The sequence below is a fragment of the Aureococcus anophagefferens genome (assembly GCF_000186865.1).
Source record: "Aureococcus anophagefferens unplaced genomic scaffold AURANscaffold_25, whole genome shotgun sequence".
NCBI classification, from domain to species: Eukaryota; class Pelagophyceae; order Pelagomonadales; family Pelagomonadaceae; genus Aureococcus; species Aureococcus anophagefferens.
Window position 1 is genome coordinate 505196 of NW_008705585.1, and position 24416 is coordinate 529611.

The following is a 24416-nucleotide window of genomic DNA, read 5'->3' on the forward strand; positions in this document are numbered from 1 at the left end:
GTCCGCGGCATGCACGTGCGCAAGCGCCGGCGGCCCAAGAAGCGGGAGGCGTGGTAAAATAGTGCCCTTCAATATCTCTTCAAGCGACATGTCGCGACAGGCCTTGCACTTTTGCACAGAGCATGATGGGAGCTCTTTGTAGCGACTTCCGCCACCTAGTGCGAACATGGGCTGTGGCGTCGGCGTGAACTGAGCAGTCTGCGCATGCATCCGCGCGCTCGCGCGGGCGTCGCCGCGGCGGCCGCTGCCGCCGCCGCGGCCTGGTGGCTCTGGCGCAGCCGAAACCAAAAGGATGCGGTCGCCGCCGCGCCGGAGCCCGTCGTCGCCGAGGAGGTCCCCGAGGGCGGCATAACGACGGCCGCGGCGGTCGCCGAGGAGGTCCCCGAGGGCGGCATCCCGACGGCCGCGGCGACGGTCGTCTGCGGCGTCGCCGACGACCGCGGCGCGGCGGCGGCGGCCGCGAGCCTCCGGCCGCCGTGCGCCTGCGGCTGCGGCGCGCCCGGGCGCCTCCGCTGCGGCCGCTGCAAGGTCGCGTGCTACGCGAGCCGCGCGTGCCAGGCGCGCGACGCCGCGCGCCACCGGTTTGGCTGCCACGAGGTCGCCGCGGAGCTCGCCTACGCGAGGGCCCTCGACGCGCAGGAGGCGGACCCGCGCGCGAGCGCCGCGCTCTGCCGCGAGGCCGCGGCGCTCGCGGGCAAGGCCGCGCCGAACGCCCGCGCCGGGCTGGCGGGCAAGGCCTGGCTCGCCGCTGGACGCGCGCACCAGCTCACGCAGGAGTTCGAGAAAGCGCGCGAGGCCTACGCGGCGTGCGTCCGCGCGGCGCCGGGCCCCGGCCTCGAGGTCGACGCGCTCGTCGGCGAGGCGACGATAGCGCGGCGGCTCCAGGGCGCCGTAGCGTCGCTGCCCAAGTTCGAGGCCTGCGTCGCGCGCGCCGCGGCCGCCGTCGCGGGAGGGGCGGATTCGCACCGGCTCCTCGCGGCCCAGGCGAGCGCCTGGGTCAACTTCGCGACGACCATCCTCCAGACGTCGACGGACGACGCGTCGCTGGCGCGCGCCGTCGACCTCCTCGAGCGGTCCGTGGACCAGCGGACGCGGATCATCGTCGAGGCGGGCCCGAGCCGCGAGGCGCGGCGGCAGCTCGGCCTCTCCTACGCGAATCTGGGCCTGGCGCGCATCCGCGCGGACCGGAACTCCGAGGGGCGCCAATACCTCGAGGCGGCGCACAAGATCGCCGTCGACACGCGCGACGCGTTTTTGGAGCGCATGATCCGCGCGAACGCGAACAACAACCCGGAGATCGGGTTGCGGGTCGACGACCTCCCCGGCGGCCGCGCGGCGGACCCGCGCAGCGACGCGCTCTGCGCCATCTGCCTCGACGAGCTCGCGGGCAAGGTCGTCTACGAGACCGCGTGCGCCCACGCGTTCTGCAAGGGCTGCATCCAGAGCTGGATCGCCCACGCGCCGGGCGCGCCCACCTGCCCGACGTGCAAGGCGCACCTGAACATCCCCCGGGGGAGGTAAGTGGGAGTTTTGTTTTAGAGGCGCGGCAGCCCCTCATGTGAGCCCGGCCCTACGCGGCGAAGTCCTGCTCGAGGATCTGCTTGAGGCGCAGGGCCGGGAGGAACTTGAGGCTCTTGAGGCTGAGGTGGGCGACGAAGGCTTCGACGCCCTCGGCGCCGGCATCGACGATGTGCGAGATCTCCTCGGCGCCGTTGTCGCGGCACCAAGCCAACGCGTCGTCGACTTCGAAGGTCTGCCCGGCCACTTTCCCGAGTTTGTCGCGGAGCGCCTCGAGGCACTCCTTGAGCGGGCTCGCGCGCGCGCGCTTCGGCGGGGGGGCAAGGTCTTCAGTGCTATCCGACACAGCTTCATCCGCGGGCGGCACGTTCTTGGAATCCGCGCGCGGCGCGGGCGCGGGCGCGGGCGCCGCGGGCGCGGGCGCCGCGGGCGCGGGCGCCGCGGGCGCCGGCGGCGCGGGCGCCGCGGACGCGTCGTCTTCGGCCTCGGGCTGCGGGGGCTCGGGAGCGGCGGGCACCGCGGGCTCCACGGGCGCAGGCTCCGCGGGCGACTCGGAGGCCGCGGGCTGCTCAAGATCTTGGGCGCGGCACGCCGGGCAGTGCCACGCAACGGGTTCGTTCCACTTACCAGCGAATGCCACCCCCTTCGCTTTCCAGTCGAGGTCCTCACGGAACAAGCACACGTTGTGGATCTGGGGTGCGTGGTCGCCCTTCTTCGGGCCTTTACCCTTCTGGCACTTGTCGCATGCCCATTCGCAGAACTCTGCCAGCACTTGATCCTTCTGGCGCTTGCACACGATGCAGGGCTTCCGCATCTTACCACCGATCCAAGGCATGTCGACGAGGGTGCACGCGGAGCTCGCGAAGAAGCTGGCGGCCGAAGACGACCCGCAAGTCAAGTGTTGAGGTCTGCAGCTCCCGTGCAACACAGACCGCGCTAACTCGGAGAGCATCGACGCGTCGAGCGCCAGAAACGTCGAGACGTCGCGCTGCGTACGATGGGTGCGACGCCGAAGACGCTGCTGCTCGGCGCGGCGCTGTTCGCCGGAGCCGCGTACTTGCACAAACACAAGCTTCCGGAAGAAAGCTTCCATGCCTACTGCGTCGACCACGAGCTCGTCGAACACAACTCTTACTACGCGACGCCTGCCACCGCCTGCGCGCGGCGCAAGCCGACGACGGGCATCTACTCGCTGCTGCCGACGGGCGCGCCGTGGCAACCTTGGGCCGCCGACGACCTCGGGCTCTTTACGCTCGTGACGACGCACGACGGCCGGCGCTTCGCCGGCGCGCTCGGGTCCTGGGTCGAGCTGCCCTGGGGCGCGCGGTCCCTCGCCGTTTGCTTCGACGTCCTCGGGGACGTCTGCCGCATCCTCGCGGCCATGGCCGGCGCCGCCGTGCTCGGCGGCATCGCCATGGGCGTCCTCACCGTGCTCAAGAAGGTCGTCAAGCTCGTCACGATGCTCGTCGGCGCGTGCGCCGCGGTGATCGCCATGGAGCGCTACGCGGACACGAGCCGGACGTCGAGCGTCGTCGCGGGCGTCATCGTTGCGGCCGTCGTCGTCCTGCGGGGCGCCAAGGCCAAGGCCGCCGCGAAGGCCGCCGCGAAGGCCCGCGCGCACGCGTCGGGCCTCCTCGCGCAGCGCGACCGGGACTACGTCGCGAGCCTCTCGGCGCCGGCGCCGGCGTCGACGCCCGCCAAGGTCACGCCGACGGCCGCGCGGGGCAAAGACGCGTAGGTTTCGCACGCTTAAGAGTAGCAACCTCACTTGAAGGTCGCCTTCTCGCCGCCGCCGCCGCCGTGGAGCGCGCAGTGGCCGCGGAGCGCGAGGAGCCAGGCGCTCATCTCGTCGCCGTCGGCCGCGGCGAGGTGGTAGGGCCGCTCGGACGTCTCGAGGCGGATGACGAAGTCGCGGTCCGCCTCCGGGTAGGCCGCCACGGAGCAGCCCGAGAGGTCCAGCGCGCCCGAGGGCTTCGTCTCCTCGGGCTTGCGGAAGTAGAAGAGCTCGCCGTCCTTGAGGATGAAGTAGCGCTTCTGCCACGCGCCCTTCGTGGACTGCTTGTGGAGCCAGCCCTTGAGATCCTCGGCGACGTAGTCCGCGGCCGCGCCGTCCTTGGGCTCCTGGTTCCGGCCCGTGAAGTGGCCCATGATGCCCGGCAGGTCCTTGTCGATGACGTCCTCGTAGGCCTGGAGCACGGCCTTGGAGGCCTTCGGCAGCGCCGAGAGGTCGTAGGACGCGAGCAATTTCTGGTACGACCGGACGTCGGGAAAGTCCTGGAGCGGCACGCCCGAGTTCTGCGCGACCTTGGCGAACTCGTCGGGTAGATGTTCGATCAGGCGGTCCTTGGCCTTGGCCTTGCCCATGAGCTTGGGCATGGAGTCGCGCAAATGGTTGAAGAGGAGGCAGTGCGCGCGGCCCGCGCGGACGCGCTTCACGAACTCGTTGATCTTCCGCGTCTGCGCGCCCGCGGGCAGCGCGTAGAGGTCGTCCAGCAGCCGCTGCCGCTCCTCGGTCATGAAGCGCTCGAGCTCCGGGTTCTTCAGCGGCTTGTCCCAGAACGACGACATGTAGCTCCGCTTGACCTCGGGCGTCGTAAAGACCTGTGCCGATTCAAATCTTCAACCCGACTTCAATGTGAGCGTAATTGAACGGATTGTGCCAGACTCTTCCGCCGTGCTTCGAGAACTCGACGAGAGCCATCGATTCGTCCAAAAATCAGCCGAATCGACTTCGATGTGACCGAGCTAGAGAATTCTCAAGTTTGGTCAGGACCGCCCAAACCAGTGGTTGAATTCGGCACAGTTGAAGACCTTGCCGAGGAACCACATCGTGCCGCCGTAGACGTGCATGATCTCCTCCGTACTTAGACAGTCGGCCTTGTTGAGCACGAGGCGCATCTTCTCGTCGTGGGCGTGGAGCGTCTCGATGATCTCCTTGAGCTCGTCGGACACGTCGATCTTGTGCGCGTCGAAGAGCAGCAGGATCATGTCGGACCGCTCCGCGAACCACTTGACGATGGCGGAGAAGTCGTACTGGCGGCCCATGGTCTGCTTCGAGCCCGCCAGGATGCCCGGCGTGTCGATCAACGTGAGCTGGTCCGTGAGCTCGCACCGCAGCTCGGAGATGCAGAACTTGTTGAGGAACGCGGAGCCGAATTTCGACAGCGCGCGGAAGGGCCGCGACTTGCTCGACGTCGCCGCGTTGCCGGGGATCGCCGTGCCGGACGCGCCGTCCATGAGCGCGGCGAAGCCGTCCGTCGTCGGCTCCGGGCCGATGTGCATCGCGGGGAAGTCCCTGCCGGCCAGATAGCGGATGAACGACGTCTTGCCGCTGCTGTACTGGCCCAGGAGCAGCACCATGGGCTTCGCCAGCAGCTCCGCGTCGCTCAGGAGCGACGTCGTGAAGCGGTCGAAGAGCATGTCGCGCTCGACATCTTTCACCTTGCCCGTGTACAGGCCCAGCAGCGCCTCGCTGACGCTGCCGTAGTTCGCGGGCGCGTACGTCTTCGGTTTGCCCATGGTTTTCGTGGCCGCGCGCGGCTGCGTTCGCACTCGACGGCGCGGAGGCGCTGTTCTCGCGTGCGGCGGCGGCGGCGGCTGCCTCGAACTGTCTCTCGAGTTTCTTGTGCAACACGGAGGCAAGTTGCACGTCAACTTACAGCGTCGAAGAGCGCGGAGACGACGTCCGCGGGCGCGTCCGTCGCCGCCATGGCGGCCAGCCGGTCGGTCTCGCCGCGGCAAGCGCCCCCCTGCGCGTGCCGGAGGACGTGCGCCACGACGCTCGGGCCGTCGCGGCGGCCGCAGAACTGCGACGCGACGGCGAGGCTCGGCTCGAGCGCGTAGGTCTGGTGCCAGGCGCGCGGCGGTACGACGACGACGTCGCCCGCGCGCTGCAACGCCGTCACGAAGCGCGCGGTCTTCGGCAGCGCGACGTCGGGCGCGAAGCGCGCCGCCGCGGACCAGGTCGCCGCGAGCGCGGGATCGTCGTCGTACGCGTAGGGCTCGGGCCAGCCGTCGCCGACGCGCCGCGCGTAGAGGTCCGCGTCGCTCTGCGTGCCCGCGCTGTCGCCGCCGAAGGCCTCGCTCGCGAGCTCGTAGGCGCCGAGGTCCGCGTCGGCTACGTCGAGCGCGAACCGCCAGACCTTGGATCCCTCGACGCAGAGCGACGTGCCCGTCCAGTCGTAGGGGTCGCGGTGCAGGGGCGACCGCGCGCCGGCGCCGGCGCCGACGACGCAGCCGTCCCGCGGCCGCCGGCTTTCCGGGAAGTGGTCGAACCAACTTCGTTCTCCTCCGAAGATGGCGCGTTGCGGGCCGACGGCGGCGCCGCGGAGGTCGTCGTCGCCGTCGAGCAGGAACTCGTCGAAGAGGAAGGAGGGATGAGCGTGGCTTGATGTAAGCGCGTCCTCGAAAAAGGCGCCCAGCGGCATCTCCACTGCCTCGCCGCGGCGCTGCCTCGACACGGGCGCGTCGCCGAGTTGCATCATGAGCGCATCAGTCCAGGCCTCGCAGTCGCGAGCGCTCAGGGCTTCGGCGGCGATGAAGGGCTCGCCGGCGTCGAGCGCCGCCGCGATGGCCGCGTAGTCTCGCGCGTCGACGCGCGCGGCCGGCCGGTCCGGGACGACGAGCGCTGCGCATGGGATGCCGCAGCAGAGCGCGGCGAGGCGAGAGGTGCGCATGGCTCGAGACTTTTCTCGCGCTAGCGTGACACTTTTCGCCGTCCCTTGAACTCCTTCTCCCCCGTCTAAGACAAACACTTGCGCGTCCACGGATGCGTCCATCAGCTCGAAGGAGGGCAACTTGTACCTCAAGCACTGTTTTTGGCGAAGAAGAATCGGGCTGTGGCAATTGGCTGTGGCAAGGACCGCACCGCGCCGTCGTCTGTCGCCGCCCGACCGAGACAATGGCCGCCAACACGGAGCTCTCGATCCCGACGCTGGACATCGCGCCCTACGTCGCCTGGCGCGCGTCGCTGAACCCCGGCGACGACGACGCGACCCCGCCGCCGGCCGCGGCGGCCGTCGTCGCGGCCTGGCGCGACGCCTACGCGACCTACGGCTTCTCGCAGGTCGTCGGCCACGGCGTCGCCGACGCCGTCATCGAGGACGCCCACGGCCTCGCGCGCCAGTTCTTCGAGACGACGACGGAGGACGAGCGCGACGCGGTCGCGGACGGAGTGCTCGACGACCGCGGCCGCGGCTACAAGCGGCAGGGCGTCGTCGCCGTCGCGGGCGCGGGCGTGTCGGCCGACGGCCGCAGCTCCGTCGCGAGGCCCGCGGACTACGCCATGGAGTACATCGCCCTCTGCGACGGCCGGGACCCGTCCCTCGGCCACCTCGTCGACGGATTGAACGAGGCCATCGACGCGTACTTCCGCGCGATGCTCCGCCTCAACTGCGTCTTCATGGAGCTCACGGCGCTGGCGCTCGGGCTGGCGCGGTCCCACTTCGCCGAGGCCTTTGGGGGCAACTCCTGGCTCAACCGGCTAAGGTGCGCGTACTACCCCTCGCAAAAAGGCCTCGCGCCGAAGAAGGACCAGCTCCGCTACGGCGAGCACACGGACTGGCAGGCCTTCACGCTCCTCTGGCAGGACCACAACGCCCTCGGGTTCCCCCAGTGCTCCGACGTCAAGGCGGGCGCCCAAGTCGTGCCGCCGCCGGGCGGTCTGCAGGTCGAGGTCGAGTCGGACCTGCCCGCGCCGGCGGGGCGCGAGGGCACGCGGCCGGGCACGGTCTTCGTCGACTGCAAGCCCGAGTGCCGGGCGCTGACCGTGAACGCGGGGGACCAGATCGAGGTCTGGACCAACGGCGTCTTCAAGTCGTGCGTCCACCGCGTCGCGAACCCGCCGCCGGGCTGCCCCTACGCGCGGCTCTCGCTCGTCCTCTTCACGGGGCCCCAGCCGGAGACGCCCCTCGCGCCGCTCCCGACCTGCGTCACCGCGGACCGCCCGGCGAAGTTCCCCGCGACGACGTCGGGGGCCCACCTCCAAATGAAGATCGAAGCCTCGACGGCCTAACTCCTTTTTTAATTTGCGCTTCAACTGGCCAAGTTTACCCCATCTGCGGTTGGTCGGGGCAGCCCAACCAATATGGCAGCCCACGCGGCCGTCGTCCGCGACGACATCGCGTCGTTGCTGCGCATGGGCGCGCCCCTGGCCCAGGTCGAGACGCTCTATGGCGCCGCGGCCGTGCGCGCCGTCGCGCGCGAGGAGTTCGCCGAGCGCCGGGACGTGAAGCTCGGCGCCGACCTCATCGGTCGGTCCTCGTCGATCCGCGTCGCCCACCTGGGCGACGCCTACTTCGTGGAGGACGGCGTCCTGCGGCCGTGACGATTTTCGAGAGATTTTGACCGGGAAAACGATGAAACATCGTCACCGTCATGCTTGGTAGGTGGAGGAACTCCTCGAGGCGCTCGAGGCGGACCCGCCGGAGGAGTTCATGGACGACGTCATGCTCTGCCGCCTCGTGGACCCCGTGGTCCTGTCCTCCGGCCACGTCGTCGACCGCACGACGGCGCTCGACGACCAGGGCGCGCTGCGCTTCACCTACTGCCCCTTCTCCCGCGAGGAGCTGAAGAAGGACGTCTATCCCTGCGTCGGCCTCCACAAGCGGCTCACGGCCTGGAAGCTGGAGCGGCTCAACGAGTGCGTCGACGTCGCGAAGAAGCTCGTCGGCGAGGAGCTCTACGACGACGCGGAGCGCGCCTTCGCGTGCGCCGAGGACCTGCTCGCGGACGTGCGCGAGACGACGTACGTGGCCGTCGCGAAGGCGCTCGCCGACGTGCAGCGCGCGTCGCCGCGGTGCCCGCCGGAGCGGCGCGTCGCGTGCTGGCGCCGGCTCGCGCGCGCGGCGTCGTCCGACGCGGAGCGCGCGGCGCTCAAGCGCGCGGCGGCGGCGGAGACGGCGCGCGCGCTCGAGGAGCTCGCGGACCGCGGCGACGCCGCCGCGGGCCGGCGCGTCGCGGACGCGTTCGTCGCGCGCTTCCCGCCGCCCTTTGAAGATTCTACGATCGCGGACCGCGTGCTCCGCGCGTACGAGGCCACGTCGGCGGACGAGCTCTGGAAGCTGCGGCGGCGGGTCCTGGCGACCTGCGACGACGAGGGCGCGTTCCTGGAGCGCGAGGGGCTGCGCGGCGACGAGGCGGAGCTGCTCGGCGTCGCGTCGGCGCCCGCGGACGCGTGGGAGCTCCTGGAGGGCGCGGAGTGGCTCGTCGACGCGGCGACGACGCGCTGCGTCGCGACGGGCTTCGTGGGGGCCGCGCGGCTGCGCCACGGCGACCTGAACCCGCGGCCGGGCCAGGGCTGGGTGCTCGAGGTCTGCTTCCGCGCCGTGGCCCTGGACGACGACGCGGAGCGGAACGTCGTCTTCTCGCATTTAGCAAACGGCCGGGGCTGGGAGATCCGCTGCGGCCGGACGACGGGCGTCGGCGTCGTCTTCGCGACGGAGCGCTCCGGCAACGCGTTCTCCGAGTTCGCGGTCGACGACGACGGCGCCGACGACCGGGAGATGTGCCTCGAGGTCTGGCGCCACGTCTTGCTCGTCCACAACCCGGTCATGGAGACGCTCACGCTCGCCGTCGACGGCCGGCGGCTCCCGCCGTTTCACCTCGACGGCGCGTTCCTCCCCTGCGCGGACCACCGGCCGACGATCGGCCGGAGCCCCGCGCGCCGGGACTGCTGCTTCGTGGGACACGTCGCCTTTGCGGCCGTGACCTTCGACGCGCTCCTCACGGACGACGCCGTCGACGCCGCGGCGGCGCGGCTCGCGGAGACGCGGCTGCGCGTCCTGTCCGCGGCGCGCGACTCGCTCGGGTAAGGGAGGCGGCGACGCGTCCATGTCGGCTTGAGCCTCAACTTGAGCCTCAATTTGCCATCAATCTCTCGGACTTGAGGCGCTGGATCGAGGTGACGACGATGGCCGCCGCTCTCATCACCGCCTTAGCCTTCGCGGCCGCGTCGGTCGACGGCCTCGCGGCGACGACGATCAGCCTGACGCCGACGCCCGTGCTCTACGTCTACGACCACTGCCCCTTCTGCGTGCGCGCGCGCCTCGCGCTGGGCCTCAAGGGCGTGCGCCACGACGTGCGCTTCATGGCCAACGACGACGTCCCGCTGCCCACGTCCCTCGTGGGCAAGAAGATCGCGCCGATCTGGGACGACGGCTCGAGCGCGCCCTACGCCGAGTCGCTCGACATCGTCCGCAACGTCGACGCGGACGACAAGTACGGCCCGCCGGGCATGTTCAGGGAGATGTCGGACCGCACGGACCTCAAGGCCTGGCAGAAGTCCGTGCAGCAGCCCCTGCGCCTGCTCCAGCGGCCGCGCTACGTCAAGACCTACCTGCCCGAGTTCGTGACGCGGTCGTCGAAGGACGCGTTCGTCAAGAACCACCAGCTGCCGCCCTCACGAGAAGCCGGACTGGAAGAGCGACAAGTTCACCATGGACGAGCGCTGGGCCCTGTACAACGACCAGTCCAACGACGCGGCCTTGATCGCCGAGGTCAACGAGAAGCTCAAGGACCTCGAGCCGCTCATCTGCTGCGAGGACTGCTGCACCGAGGGCGGCCTGAGCCTCGACGACATCGACCTCTGGAGCCGCCTGCGCAGCCTCACCATCGTCAAGGGCCTGGTCTTCCCGCCCAAGGTCCGCGCCTACATGGACAACCTCGCCGAGAAGGGCGACTGCCCGCTCTACGACGCGATCGCCATCTAGGGCGGACGCGCGAGTCCGGCTAAGAATTACGCTACCGTCCGTCCCCGGTCGCGCGCGGATCGTGCGATGGCGCGCGGGGACACCGGGCCCAGCAGACGCCCGTGGGCCCGGAGCCGGTCCTCGATGCCGCTCACCGTGAGGCCGTAGCGCATGTCGAACGCGCGGCCCAGTTTGACCTGCGGCGCACGACGGGGTCGGGCGGATCGCGCCGAGAACGCCGAGCGGCGCCATCTCCTCGCGGTAGCTCCGGTTCGACAGCCGGCGCTTCCGCCGCAGGGCCGAGAGCTTGTTCTTCTCGATGAACATGTCGAGCTGCGCCGGGAGCATGAGGCTCGCGGCGTAGCGCTTCGCCTCGTCCTCGACGGCCAGGCCGTCGTCGTCGCCGTCGGACGCGGCGCCCCAGCGCTCGTCGTCGTCGCCGGCCGCGGCGTCGAAGAAGACGCGGCGCTGCTGCGCCGGCGGCGTCGACGCGCTGCGCCGCGCGCGGCGCGCCAGGCGCGGCTTGTGCTTCCACGTTGGGCGCTGCTGGAGCCAGGCCTGCAGCTGCGCGAGCGCCGCCGCCGAGATCTCGTCGTCCGCCGCGTCCAGAGCCGCCATGATGACGATCACAAGAGCTGCCTTCTTGTGCTGCCCATCATTATTGGGCTTATTGGGCTGCCAAGCTGTATTTGCCCCAACCGTCCTCGCCAAACAAAGCGCTTTTGCTGCCACAGCCAAGCTATTGTAGCTCGCGTCCGGCCCACAGCTCGCGTCTGGAGCGCCTTGCGCGTGGTGGGCGCGTCCCCGGTAGCGTGAGCGGCCGGCGGGTGCCATGTCGTTCCGGCGAAAATACCACTCCGTGCCGCTGGGCCGCGACCAGTTTTACATCGACGTGCGCTACACGAACCTGCGACCCATCGGCGGCGGCTCCTACGGCGTCGTCTGCTCCGCCGACGACACGGCGACGGGGCGCCGCGTGGCCATCAAGAAGATCGCCAACGTCTTCAGCGACCTCGTCGACGCCAAGTGCGCTTCCGCGTCCCCGCGCGCGCGCGCGCGCGCCGCCGACGCGCGCCGCGCGCAGGCGGATCCTCCGGGAGATCAAGCTGCTGCGGCACTTCGGGTCCCACGAGAACATCGTGCAGGTCAAGGACATCATCACGGTGCCGCCGAACACCATCGACTTCTCCGACGTCTACATCGTCACGAACCTCATGGAGCGCGCGCGCCGCGTCCTCGGAAGACGCCCGGAAGCCCGGAAACCCCCGCCGCGCGCCCCCAGGTCGGACCTCGACCGCATCATCACGAGCCGCCAGACGCTGACGAACCAGCACCACCAGTACTTCCTCTACCAGATCCTGCGGGGGCTCAAGTACATCCACAGCGCGTCCGTGCTGCACCGGGACCTCAAGCCGTCGAATTTGCTCGTCAACAGCAACTGCGACCTGGCCATCTGCGACTTCGGGCTCGCGCGGGGCTTCGACGACGACGCGGGCAAGCTCACGGAGTACGTCGTCACGCGCTGGTACCGCGCGCCGGAGCTGCTCTGCGAGACGAAGGACTACGACGAAGCCATCGACGTCTGGTCCGTGGGCTGCATCTTCGCGGAGATGCTCCGGCGCAAGCCCTTCTTCCGCGGCGACACGCCGCAGCACCAGCTCGAGACCATCGTCTCCGTGCTCGGCAAGCCCGGCGACGGCGCGCTGGAGAAGATCCAGCACGAGGCCGCGCGCAAGGCCATCTTCGCGGGCGCGGAGTGCGAGCCCTACCCCTTCGCGTCCTACTTCCCGCGCGACACGTCGCCGACGGCGCTCGACCTGCTCGCGAAGATGCTCGTCTTCGACCCGGCGGCGCGCGCGACGGTGGACGCGGCCCTCGAGCACCCCTACCTCAGCGAGCTCCACGGCCAGATGCCGGAGCCGCTCTGCGACGACACCTTCGACTTCGAGTTCGAGCGCGCCGCGACGGCGAGCTCCGACGAGGGCAAGGACGCGCTGCCCAAGGAGGAGATCCAGTCCATGATGTTCGAGGAGATGGTCCAGCTCCAGCTCGTCATGGAGGACGGCGGCGCGGACGCCGGCGCCAAGGCCGGCGCCGAGGGCAAGGACGGCGAGGAGGACATGGCCACGGCGCGGACGACGGACACCGCCGACGCCAAGTAGGCGCGCCGCGACGCGCGGCGCGCCACCTTTAACCACCATCGACGCTCGCGGCCGTTCTGCAAGTTTTAGAGAGCGTGTCTGCGGGTGCCGCCGCGTTCGCCGGCCCGTAGCGGGGCGGCGAAGCGGGGGCGGGGCCGGGGATGGGAACTCCGGGGAACTGGTCGGCCGCCGCGTCGCTGCCGGCGAACCGGGGGCGAGGCGGGGCCGGGTCGTCGCCGAGCCGGCGTCGCCGCCGGTCGAAACCGGGGGCGACGCGGGGCCGGGTCGTCTGTCGCCTTGCCGGCCCGCGTCGCCGCCGGTAGAAACCGGGGGCGAGGCGGGGCGGCCTAGCGGCTGTAGGCGGGCGCGGGCTCGTCGCCGTTCGTCTTGTCGGCCCACCAGCGCTGCATCGCGGACGCGGCGCGGCGGCGCTTCGACGCCTTCTTCGGGGGATGCAAAATCATCTGCTCCTTGGAGCAGAAGGGCCGCGCCTCGATGAGGAGCTCGACGCACGCGAGCCGCGCGCGGCGGAGCGCCATGCGCGGCGACACGCGCGGCGGCTCGATGCGGTCCGACTCCGCGAAGACGAAGGCGGGCCGCGCGCGGCGCCGCGCGCGCGCGCGCTCGCGGTCGCGCTTCGCGGCGAAGAGGAAGAACTCGCGGTGCGCGGCGCCGTGCTTGAGCACCCAGTCGCCCGCGGGCATGAGCCGCGTCTCGAAGCGGTCCTCGACGCCGCCGCCGAGCACGCGCTTCACGCGGTCGTCGACCTTGGAGAAGCGCTCCACGAGCACCTCGTCGGCGAAGTCGAGGAGCGCGCACCAGGCCTGCACCGGCAGGCCCGGCCCCGGCCCCCACGCGTTCACTCGGTCGGCCCCGAACTCCTCGAGCAGCTCCGCGACGCGGACCGTGCGCCAGGCCTCGACGAGGCGCTGGTTCGACCGGCGCATGTCGCTGTACTTGAGGAGCGTCGCGTCGCCGTCGGGCCCGACCTCCTGGAGCGTCAGGAAGCTGAGCACCGTGTGCATGCCGTTGACGAGCGAGGCCTTCCGTTTCGAGAGGAACGCCGCGTGCTCGGCGCTGGCCGCGAGCGTCGCGCGGTCGTCGAAGGGCGAGTTGTCGAGGCCCGGCTCGACGACGCAGATGGACCCGCCCCAGGGCTCCGCGGCGACGTCGACGGCGCTCGCCGAGACGTCGGCCGCGGTGCAGACCCGGTCGACGACGCAGTCGACGACGCGCGCGCGGCCCGCGAGCGTCTCCCGCAGCGCGGCGACGGCGTCGTGGTCGTTCTCCGCGCAGTAGAGCACGGGCGGGTCGTCGCGCACGGGGAGCGACCCGAGCGCCGCGGCCATCTCGTCGGCCATCGCGCCGCCGAGCGAGCACGAGAACGACGTCGCGCGGCCCGCGAGGGCCGCGAGGTGCGCCGGGTCGTCGTCGAGGACGAACGACACCGCCGGCGGGGGGGACGCGTCGAGCGCGTCGACGCGGGCGACGCCCTCGACGACGACGTCGCCGTTGACGCGCAGGTCGAACGGGCCCTCGAGCGCCGCCCACTTCTCCGACGGCCGCTGGACGACGGCGAGGGGCGTGCCCGCCGCCGCGACGGCGGGGACGACGAGGCCCAGGCCCAGCTTCCCCGCGCCGTAGTGGACGTGGAAGGCGTCGGCCTGGGCGAGGGTCGGCGGCGGGGCGAGGGCCGACGCGCCGGGGAGGGCGGCGAAGGCGAAGGCGAGGGTCGTGAGCGTGCGCAGGGGCGACGTGCGGCTCGTGCGGCGCGGCGCGCGCGTATTTCGAGTGTGTCCGGGAGCCATCGGGACAAGATTTTGGAATTCTGCGTCCATTGGCGGCCTGCTTGCGAACGATCGAGATGACCGGCCTGCTTGCGAACGCCAACATCATAAGTTGAAGCTCAGCGAGGTCTTCCCCGCACCTCGAATCACACCGCCACGGCTAGTGCGCCGATGGACATGCGTCGATCGCCGTTGCGGAGCGCCGCAGGCCATCTGGGCAGCTCCTTCTTCAGTCTGCCTTTGCGAGATCGCGGCTCCGCGCGCGCTGGCTCGGCACGGGCATAGCCGTCGCGCCGGCGACGAGCTGCAACAAAACGAGAAGGCCCATTATCGATGCTAGCCGCCGCCGACGCCTGTTAGGGAGTTCATGCGGCAGTCGATGCTATATTGAAGCTATGTTGCCGAGGAGCACTCGGCGACAATGAGCTCCTCCTCGTCGAGCTCCGACGACGACAGCGACGGCGGCATGCCCGCGAAGCGCGACGTGCTCGGCTCCGACTCGGAGTCCGACGACGACGACAAGCTCCGCGTCAACGAGTCCTTCGCCGCGTCCTTCGCGAAGCGCGAGAAGAAGCGGCTCGACGCGCGGGGCAAGGCCCTCGGCGCCGACGGCAGCGAGTCCGACGAGTCGAGCAGCGAGAGCGAGGACGAGGACGCCGTCGAGCTGACGCGCGGCATGGACGTGAAGATCCTGGAGACCATCAACGCCATCCGCCGCAAGGACCCGAAGATCTACGACCGCGGCGTCGAGTTCTTCGACGCGCCCGCGCCGCGGCCGCAAAAGGCGAAGCAGCCCAGGGCCCAGACCTACAAGGACGTCGCGCGGACCCAGATCCTCGCCGGCGGCCTCGACGAGGACCAGGCGCCGGAGGAAGCGCCGCCGCTGGCCTACGACGCGGAGCAACGCGACCTCCGCAAGGGCCTCCTCGCGGAGCTGAACGGCGGCGACGACGGCGACCTCTTCCGCGTGCGCGAGGCGGCCACCGTCGCGCCGACGGACGCCGCGGCCGAGGCCGACGAGGCGAAGCTGCGGGCGGAGCTCGCGGCGTTCTCGGCGACGAAGACCGACGCCGACGCGTTCCTCGCGGACTTCGTGCGGCAGCGCCGCTGGGCCGAGGCGCCGTCCGACGACGAGGGCGACGTCGACGACGCCGCGGACCTCGACCAGCTCGACGCCACCGACGCCTTCGAGGCCAAGTACAACTTCCGCTTCGAGCAGGCCGGATCGTCGGAGATCGCGACGCACGCGCGCGACGTCGTCGGGTCCATGCGCCGCAAGGACGACGCGCGCAGGAAGAAGCGCGAGGAGCGCAAGGAGCGCAAGGCCGGCGAGCGGCGGCGCAAGGAGGCCGAGCTCCGGCGGCTGAAGAACCTGAAGAAGGTCGAGCTCGAGGCGCAGATCGCCAAGGTCGCGGCCGAGTCGGGCGGCGGCGCGCTGACGGCCGCGACGCTCGAGGACGACTTCGACCCGGAGGCCTACGACGCCCAGATGGCCGCGGCCTTCGGCGACGACTACTACGGCGACGCCGAGGCGCTGGAGAAGCCCACGTGGAGCGACGACGACGACGCGGAGGACGAGGAGGAAGAGGAGGAGGACGACGAGGACGAGGCGGCGTCCTCCGCCGCGGCGGCGCTCGACGAGTCCACCGTGCTCGCGGCCGTGAAGCAGAAGGCGCGGGACGCGCTCGACGCCATGGACCACGAGGACCTCATCGGCGACCTGCCCACGCGGTTCAAGTACGCCGCGGTCCCGAAGGCTGACTACGGCCTGTCCGTGGACGAGATCCTCGAGACGCCGGACAAGGAGCTCCAGCAGCTCGTGTCCATCAAGCGCCTCGCGCCCTACCGCGACGGCGAGTACGCGGTGTCGGCGTCGAAGCGGAAGAAGTGGCGCAAAGACCAGGCCGAGAAGAAGGCCGCGCGCGTCGCCGAGTACGAGGCCGCGCGGAAGAAGCAGAAGCGCGACAAGAAGAAGGCCAAGGACCGCGGCGCCGACGACGAGGCCGAGGCCGAGGCGCCGAGGAAGCGCGCGCGCACGCGCAAGCCCAAGGACGGCCGCACGCACAAGGACGGCCGCGCGCTCGCGAAGAGGGGCGACGGCGCGAAGCCCGACAACGCCGCGGGCGTCTCCCGCGCGCGCATGGCCGCCTACGGCTTCACGTAAGGTCGTGTTTGAGTTCGCTTGGTTCTTTCGGCGGCCACGGCGTGCTAGTGCGCGAGCACTGCATCATGGCGTCAAGGATGGCCTTCTCCGGGCGCTTCTTGGCCTCTGCCGCTGCTGCTGCTCCGCGCACGCCGTCGCGCCCACCAAAACGATGTTCATCGTCGACAGCTGCTGCCCGTCGTCGTCGCGCGCGCTCCGCGACTTCCTCTACGAGAAGTCGCTCAAAGACGTGGACGCGGCGAACCGCAACGCGCGGGCCCAGGTACGCCTCATGGAGCAGCGCGCCGCGTCGCGGCCGGCGACGGTCACGGAGTCGCCCCTCATCGCCGCGAGCGACGCCGACGCGCGCATCGCGTCCGGCGGCGCGCGGCGCGACCGCTACGACCGCGCCGTGCGCGTCGCCGTCGAGCTCGCGGCGCGCGAGCCCGCCGTCGTCCGCCAGCCCGCGCCCGCGCCCGCGCCCGCGCCGCCGCCGGCGCCGACGGCGGACCTGCTCGACCTCGAGCCGCCGCGGGCCGCGGACCCGGTCGTCGAGCTGCTCATCCGCAACGAGCAGGCCATCATGGAGCGCGGCGCGGCGCGCGCGGAGGCGTCCCGCGTGCTCTTCGGCGTCGAGAACCAGGCCGAGGTCGACGCCAAGCTCAAGAAGGCCGGCGTGTCGCCCGACGACATCACCGCGGAGATGCAGCGCTGCTCCGGCGCGCTCGGGACCCTCTAATTTTCACTCCTACGGCGCGCCGGGCGCGCCTCGTCGTCGTCGCGGCTCGCAGGTGAAGCGCTGCACTCGGTACCCTCTAGATTTTACGGCACGCCCCGACGTCGTCGCGGCCCGGACGTGGCGGCCCTTCTCCGCCGCGCCGCGCCGCAGAGCCGCGCGTCGACGAGGTCCGCGGCCGCGTCCGCGTCGCCGTCGACCTTGGCGCCGCAGTACGTCTCCCAGACGTAGGCGTCGCGCGCGTAGAGCGCGCGGATGCGGCGCTCGGTCGCGGGCGCGAGCGCGACGTCGCGCGCGCGCTCGTTCTCCCGCGGCGGCTCCGCCGTGGCGTTTTCGCGCGGCGGTGCCGCGGTCCGCGCGCATCCGAATTCGTCCGCGAAGAGCGCGACGACGTCGTCGACGAGCGCGTCCTTGTCGTAACAGATCAGGGCCGCGGTGCCGCTCTTGTTCGCGAGCACGGCGTCGACCCAGTAGCTCTGGGGCCAGAGGGCGATCGTGTGGTTCCCGCGCAGGGCGACGAGGTTCGCCGCCGTGAGGCCGGCGGCGCCCGCGCCATCGTAGAGCGCCTCGACGAACGCGTCGACGCGGTCGCGGCCCCAGACGTCCGCGTGCCTCGCCTGGAGGTAGGCCCAGGCGCTCGCGAAGCGGTCCACCGGCTCGCGGACGACCGTGAACCTCAAATCCGCGCCGATGAGCGCGGCGGTCTCGTTCGCGTCCGCGCGCGTCGCAAAGGGCGCGAGCGCGAGCGGCGCGCGCGGCGGGCACGGCGCCACGCACCCGACCTCGTGGCGCGTCGTCATGTTGAGGCGCCCGCCGCCGCAGTCCACGAGCGGCGCCTTCCGCGCGCGCGGCGCGAAGATGCCGAGCACGTCCTCGACGACCACCGTGGACCCCGTCTTCGGGTTCCGCGCCCAGGCGATCGGCGCGTCCGCGCAGCGCGCGCCGTCGCAGCGCGACACGACGACGTAGGCCGACGCGCCGTCGTGGCTGGGTGCGAGGAGCATGCAAGCGATGCAAGCGAGGGCGCGCGCCGACGTTCGGCGGGCCCTCACCAGCTCCATCGTCGAGCGGGCTGCCTATGTTGGCTCTCCTGGCCTCTTGCGAGCGCTGACCAGCTCCATAGGCCGAGCGGGCTGCCTGTGTCAGGCTGTGAGGACTTCAATTTGAACTTTGCCTTTCTGGGCCGGGCATGACGGGCAGCCCCTGAGCGGACGATGGGGCGGCCGCGGGCAGCCGCCTGGGTCGCGGTCTGACGGGCAGCCCCTGAGCGGACGATGGGGCGGCCGCGGGCGGCTGCCTGGGTCGCGGTCGCCTTCGCGCTGAGCGCCGCCGGGAGTCGGCTCTGCAACACGTCCGAGGTCGTCGTGCTGGAGGAGGGCTCGCCCGTGGGCTGCGTCCGGCGGAGCTACTTCGACGAGCACGCGGAGCCACCCGTGACCTTGAGATTTTCCGGGACGGATGTTGAGTACGCGGTCGACGAGGCGACCCTCCAGTGCCGCGAGGGGACTTCGGTCTTCGAGCGGAAGGGCGGCGACAACGCCTGGCTTATGCGTTCTGCGATCCTCTTGCTGAGCATGCAGGGCGGCTTCGGGCTCCTGGAGGCGAGCATGGTGCGCGACGACAACGTCGCGTCCATCATGGCCAAGAATGTCCTCGACCTCATCCTGGGGTCCGTCGCCTTTTTCCTCTATGGCTACCAGCTCGCGTTCGGCGAGCGGCGGAAAGGCGCGGCTCTCAAATGGTGCTTCGGGAGCCTCTGGCCCGTACGGTTCGCCCGGGACCCCGTGGACTTCATGTTCCACTTTAGCTTCGCGGCGACGGCGAGCACGATCGACAGCGGCTGCGTCGCGGAGAGGATGTCCGAGCGGAGCTACCTCCAGGGCAGGACAAGAGAGCGAAATTCCCAACTTCAAAGGCTCCGATCTCGGCCATTTTCCACTCGTTTCGGCTGATTTTTGGACGAGCGATCATCTCTCGGAACGGTCTCGAAGCGTGGATGCTTTTCCCGGAACGCGCGCGCGCGGAACACTCACGTTGAAGCGACGTTGAATCACCCTTGTGCTGCCCAGGCTACCTTCTGCTCTCCGTGACGACGACGGCCGTCATCTATCCCATCGTCGCCCACTGGTGCTGGGACCCGGACGGCTGGCTCCACAAGGCCGGCTTCGTCGACTTCGCGGGGTCCTCGGCGGTCCACCTCGTCGGCGGCGTCAGCGCGATCGTCTGCGCGAGCTTCGTGGGCCCGCGGATCGGGCGGTTCCCCGACTACGAGGCGCCGCGCGGCGCCGCGGGGTGGCTGCTCCACGGCGGGCGCATGGCGCCCGACGGCTACTACCGCGGCCTCTTCGGCGTCCGCGAGCAGATCGCGGCCCGCGGGCTGCCCTACTTCACGTTGCGGTCCGCGACGAACATGCTCTACGGGAGCTTCCTCCTCTTCTGCTCCTGGTTCGCCTTCAACACGGGCAGCACCTTCGCGATCACGGGCGCGGACGCGCAGACCGTCGGCGGCATCGCGATATCGACGGTGCTCTCCGCGTCGGGCGGCGGCGCGGCGACCTACGCCTACGACGCGATGGTCGCGCGGTCGAAGCGCGTCTCCATCGACAATTTGTGCAACGGCCTCATCGCGGGCCTCGTCGCGAGCTCCTGCGGCTGCGCGCACACGACCTACCCCGCGTCCTTCCTCGCGGGCGTCGTCGGCGGCGGCGCCTACGTCGCCGCGGCCCGCGCCGTCGTCCACGCCCAGATCGACGACGCCATCGGCGCCATCGCCGTCCACGGCGCGAGCGGCTTCGCGAGCACGGTCTTCCTCGGCCTCGTGGCGACGAACGCGCCCTTCGACGGCACGCGCTGCGGCACGCGGGCCCTCCGGCACGTCGGCCTCCTCAACGACTTTAAGTCTCCCCTCCTCGGGATCCAGATCTACGGCGCCGTCGCCATCGCCGCCTTCGTCGCCGTGGCGACGCGGCTCTCGCTGGAACTCGTCTCGCGCGTCTCGACCGTCCGCGTGCCCCGGGCCCACGAGCTCGTCGGCCTCGACCTCGCGATCCACGGCTTCTGCCCGGCCCCGCCCGCGGAGGTCGAGGCCCGCGAGGAGCTCCTCGAGGACCTCGAGCGCGAGATCGACGCGCGGCCCGGCGATTTCTACGCCACCACCGCGCCCCTCGCCAAGGCCGAGCTCGACCCGCAGCTCACGCACCTGTCCTACTTCCCGAGCCACTTCCCCATCGAGCGCCCGTCCTCCATCACCGTGGCCACCCGCGACGTCATGCGCGAGAGCTCGCAGACCTCGCTCCCCCCGCAAACCTCGCTCCCCCCGAACTCGCCGACGGTCGCGGCGCCCGCCAACGACTTCACCGGTCGCCGCGCGGCCGGTGCCGGCGTCGGCTACACCCGCGCGGCGATGGACCGCTTGACGGCGAGCACCGACGCGTCATCGGCGGTCGGCAAGTTCGTCCGCTTCGAGCTCCGGGACTCCGTCACGGGCGACGGCCGCCCGAGCATGGCCCCGGGACCGCCGGCGCGCCTGAGTACGATCGAGAGCAGCGACGGCGCCAACACCGACCACGACAGCGACGGCGCCGACATGATCCCCGAGATTGATGACGTCCTCGTCCAATGCTCGGACGACGGGGCGCGCCCCGGCGACGCCGCGGACAGCGCCGCCTTTTTCTCTTGACGGCCGCCACCAAATTCGCACACGGAATTCGTTTATATGACAGTTCGCGCGCCGCGCGCGCGCGCAAGTTAAGTGCATTTTCTCCCGCACGAGGATGGGCTGCGCGCCGAATCTGCACGGGCTCCCCGTCGTGAACGCGCGACTCCCGCCGCGAGATGCGCCCCTTAGATGGCGGACGCGAGCGCGGCCAGGGCCGCGTGGTACTTGCGCGCGTCGGCGGCGTCGTCGCAGCGGAAGCAGATCGTGCGGAGGCCGCCGGAGTTCTTCACGGCGCGCGGGTTCATGGGCTTGAGCGCGAGCTTGAAGACGCGCGGGTCGCGGCCCGGCGCGACGGACGCGACCTCGTCGAGGATCGCGAAGCCGACGAGGTCGCCGCTGTCCTCGTCGCTCCAGGCGAGGGCGGGCTTCCCCGACTCGTCGTCCGCCGCGTACGCGCGGAGCTCGCGGAGCTGGCCGTCGTCCAAAACCGCGGAGACGACGCGGACGAGGAAGGGCCGCTCGCTGTTGCGCTCCACGAGGGCGAGCACGCGCGCGTCGTGGAGGAAGGTCTCCGCCGGCGGCAGCGGCGGCGTCTCGCGGCGCGCCTTGGGCGGCTCGCGGTGCAGCGCGTCGAAGACGCGCGTCGGCGACTCGGGCCGGCCGCCGGCTTTCACGGCCGCGCGGAAGGGGTCGACGTCGCGGAGCGGCGCGCCCGCGCGCACGTCGAGCGCGACGAGCGTGCGCTCCTCCTCGAGGGCGAAGAGGCGCAGCTCCTCGTTGCGGATCGACTGCTGGACCTGGAGCACGAGGCGCTGGGGGTCGTCGTCGTCGAGCGTCTCCAGCACGGGCGCCGGCGGCGCGGCGTCGTGCTCGCGCCGGAGCTCCTCGAGGCCCCGCTGGACCTCGGCGTCGCGCTTCTTGAAGTAGGCGTCCTGCCGCTCGCGGAGCCGGTGGCGGAAGAAGTCCCACATGACGTCCTCCCTGTCCTTGGGCGCCTCCGTCTTCTCCTTTGCGGGGGGCTCGTCGCCGTCGGGCACGCGGTTCATGGCCTTGCGGATGAGCAGGTTGTGCGTCTCCCACTTCGTGCCCGTCGCGACCCAGCCGCTCTCCTGGGCCCGGACGGCCTTTTCGTTCGCGAGGCGCTCGCGGCGCCGCTCGCGGCGCTTCGCGGGGCTCCCGAAGTCGTCGGGCCGCACGCGCACGGGGCCCGCCACGAGGCCCGCCTCGGCCTTGTCGAGCTCGTCGGCCTCGTCGCGCAGCCGCCGCTCGAGGTCCCCGGCCGCGGCGTCCAGGAGCTCGAACTCGCGGTCGACGTCCTCCTCGCGCGCGTCTCTCTCGGGGCTCGGCAGGTCCGCGATGGCGAGCATCTTCCGCCGCAGGTCCGCCGCCGCGCGCTTGTGCTTGAGCTCGCGGCGGCCCCGCTCGCCGAAATCCGCGAGGTGCTCTCGCGCGGCCGCGAGCTCCTTCACGGTCGTCGGCACGCCGTCCGCGCGCGTGTACGCGTCGTCGTGGAGCGCGCCCTCGAAGTCCGCGCCGTCGCGCTCGACGTGGGCGAAGGCGTCGCTGAAGAAGTGGGCGTCGTGGTTGCCCTCGAGGACCCGCGGCAGCGCGATCTCGTCGCGACACGGCGCCGCGGGCCGCGGCGACGCGGGCGACGTCGGCGGCGACGGGCCCAGGTCGTCGCCGAGCAGGGACCGCGCCCGCGCGCTCTCCGAGTGGAGCGCCAGGTCCACGGCTTCCAAATCCTGGGGCACCGCGCACTGGCAGTCGCGGAACCGCTCGTAGACCGCGTCGAGCTGGGCCAATACGAACTCGTCGTCGGGGAACGTCGCCCAGTCGTCGGCGGTCCAGAGCACGGGCACGTCCAAAGACCGCAGGAGCTCGAAGATATCATCCAAATCCTTCTTGATGACCTCGTAGCTGCTCAAGCCTTCTCGCTCTTCCCCCGCCGCGAGCGCCTTGGGCCCGACGAAGTACTTGAGCACGGTCCCCAGCGCCGCGCCGTCCTCGAAGAAGTCCCAGAGCCCCGCGAAGGGCCGCTTCGCCGCCGCCTCGGGGAGCGCGGCGCCGAAGTTCGCGCGCGCCAAAACGTCGTCGTACCACGCCAGCACGCGCGCGCCCTTCCTCTTGAGCTCGCGGAAGACGTAGACGTCGAAGATCTCGCGCAGGAGCACGTTGGCCCGGTCCGGCTTCTTCTCGCAGCAGTCGTAGATCTGCGCCGCGGACGCGACGAGGCTGTTGTTCACGCGGCCCGACCGCCAGACGACCCCCAGCGCCTGCTCGATGTTCGCGATGCAGACGGCCTTGGACCGCGGCTTGTGGTGGAGGCGGCTGTAGGTCGTGCCCGGCACGAGGCGCTGCATGAGGCGGCACAACAGCAAGCCGTTGCGGAGCTCGCCGTGCACGCGGTCGACGGTCAACGGGTTCGGCCAGACGCCGCTCGCGTCGATCCAGCGCACGTACTGGGCGAGCTTGCGCACGGAGACCTTGGGCGTCCTCAACTTCGTCTTCGTGAGCTCGCTCCGCGTGTAGCCGCCGATCATGCCGTCCGGCGCGGCCGCGCCCTTGAGACCCGCGAGCGTCGCCGCGACGCGGCCCGACGCGCCGGAGAGCTCGGCGCCGACGGGCGGCGGCGGCGGCGGCGGCTCGTGGGCGGCGCCGCAGACGAGGTCGTCGAGGTCGAAGCAGTCGTAGGAGAAGTCGAGGTCCGCGTCGCCGCGGTCGGGCGCGCGCTCGAAGCCGACCGTCGCGCGGCCGGCGGGCAGCGCGTCGCGGAGCGCGTCCTCGAGGTCGTCGCGGCCGCGGACCTCGGCGCCGTCGCACTCGACGATCTCCCATCCGGGCCGCACGAGGGTCTGGGCCTGCGAGCCGCGCGCGACGGCCGCCACGACCAATCGGCCGCCGTCGACCTCGCGGACGACGACGCCCAGCTCGTCGTCCAAGTTCAGCGTCACCTCCTCGGGCCCGGGCTTTTGCGGCGACGGCGGCGGCGACGGCGTCGACGGCGCCTTGGCGGCCGCGGCCTCGGCCGCGGCGACGGCGTCCGCGCGGCGCGCGTTCAACGTCGCGACCCAGTCCTGGAGCGGGACGGCGTCTTCTTTCTCTTTCTCGCCGTCGTCCTTGGCCTTGGCCTCGGGCGGCGCGACGCGCACGACGAAGGCCTCGTCGCCGTGCTTGACGCGGAAGACGTCGACGCGCTTGCCCTTGTTCTTCGGGCGCTCGAGTTCCACCTTGGACAGCGAATAGCGCGCGCCGTCGTCGACGGCCTCGGCGTCGTCGGCGACGACCAGCGCGGCGTCGAGGGGGTCGTCGCCGTCGAGGACGCACCACTTCTTCTTTCCGCCGACGAGCAGGAAGCCCGCGAGCGCGCCGGCGCGGACGACGCCGGGCTTGGGCTCGGGCCGCGGCTCCTCGGCGCCGAGCGCGCCGCTGTCGAGCACGGGCGGCATGTTCGGCGGCAGGTAGGGCATGAGCGCGTCGGCCGCCTGCTCCTTCTCGGGCTCGGGCTCCGCGGGGGGCGAAGCGGCCGGCGGTTCGCCCGTCGGGGGCGGGCCGCGGGGCGGTGGGCCCCGCGGCGGCGGGCCGCGGCCGATGGCGCCCACGGGCGGCGGTCCGCGCGGCGGGCCGCCCTTGCCCGGGATAGCGCCTCGCGGCGGCGGCCCCGGCGGCGGGCGCCCTGGGGGTTGGCCTCGGCCGGGCATGGATCCGATCGGCGGCGGGGACCGCGGCGGCCCTCGGCCGGGGAC

The 24416-nt window shown here is 71.5% G+C and overlaps 7 protein-coding genes across 7 annotated transcripts in view; 3 read left to right on the forward strand and 4 right to left on the reverse strand.

Moving 5' to 3' along the window:
• The window catches only part of AURANDRAFT_66735 (hypothetical protein), a gene marked incomplete at both ends in the record, with an annotated part of 11122 nt that extends 7866 nt beyond the window's left edge, over positions 1–3256 (forward strand). The window contains 2 exons of the mRNA XM_009041963.1: positions 292–1517; positions 2605–3256. Of these exons, the coding sequence (XP_009040211.1) occupies positions 292–1517; positions 2605–3256 (1878 nt within the window). The remainder of the gene's footprint in view (positions 1–291; positions 1518–2604) is intronic.
• A 26-nt stretch (positions 3257–3282) lies between these two features.
• On the reverse strand, positions 3283–5037 carry AURANDRAFT_31432 (hypothetical protein; the record flags this gene model as incomplete). The annotated part of the gene is made up of 2 exons (XM_009041973.1): positions 3283–4119; positions 4330–5037. The coding sequence occupies 2 exons, from the start codon at positions 5035–5037 to the stop codon at positions 3283–3285; spliced, it is 1545 nt and encodes a 514-aa protein (XP_009040221.1).
• Positions 5038–9427: 4390 nt separating this feature from the next.
• On the forward strand, positions 9428–10226 carry AURANDRAFT_31368 (hypothetical protein; the record flags this gene model as incomplete). The annotated part of the gene is made up of 2 exons (XM_009041964.1): positions 9428–9946; positions 9987–10226. The coding sequence occupies 2 exons, from the start codon at positions 9428–9430 to the stop codon at positions 10224–10226; spliced, it is 759 nt and encodes a 252-aa protein (XP_009040212.1).
• Positions 10227–11037: 811 nt separating this feature from the next.
• AURANDRAFT_31374 (hypothetical protein) lies at positions 11038–12367 on the forward strand (the record flags this gene model as incomplete). Its single annotated transcript, XM_009041965.1, has 2 exons — positions 11038–11231; positions 11290–12367. The coding sequence occupies 2 exons, from the start codon at positions 11038–11040 to the stop codon at positions 12365–12367; spliced, it is 1272 nt and encodes a 423-aa protein (XP_009040213.1).
• A 326-nt stretch (positions 12368–12693) lies between these two features.
• Positions 12694–14154, reverse strand: AURANDRAFT_66738 (expressed protein; the record flags this gene model as incomplete). Its single annotated transcript, XM_009041972.1, has 1 exon — positions 12694–14154. The coding sequence occupies one exon, from the start codon at positions 14152–14154 to the stop codon at positions 12694–12696; it is 1461 nt and encodes a 486-aa protein (XP_009040220.1).
• Positions 14155–17098: 2944 nt separating this feature from the next.
• Positions 17099–18073, reverse strand: AURANDRAFT_66739 (hypothetical protein; the record flags this gene model as incomplete). The annotated part of the gene is made up of 1 exon (XM_009041971.1): positions 17099–18073. One exon carries the CDS (start codon positions 18071–18073, stop codon positions 17099–17101), a length of 975 nt encoding a protein of 324 aa, XP_009040219.1.
• A 2782-nt stretch (positions 18074–20855) lies between these two features.
• Positions 20856–24140, reverse strand: AURANDRAFT_66740 (hypothetical protein; the record flags this gene model as incomplete). Its single annotated transcript, XM_009041970.1, has 1 exon — positions 20856–24140. The coding sequence occupies one exon, from the start codon at positions 24138–24140 to the stop codon at positions 20856–20858; it is 3285 nt and encodes a 1094-aa protein (XP_009040218.1).
• Between the last annotated feature and the right edge of the window lie 276 nt (positions 24141–24416).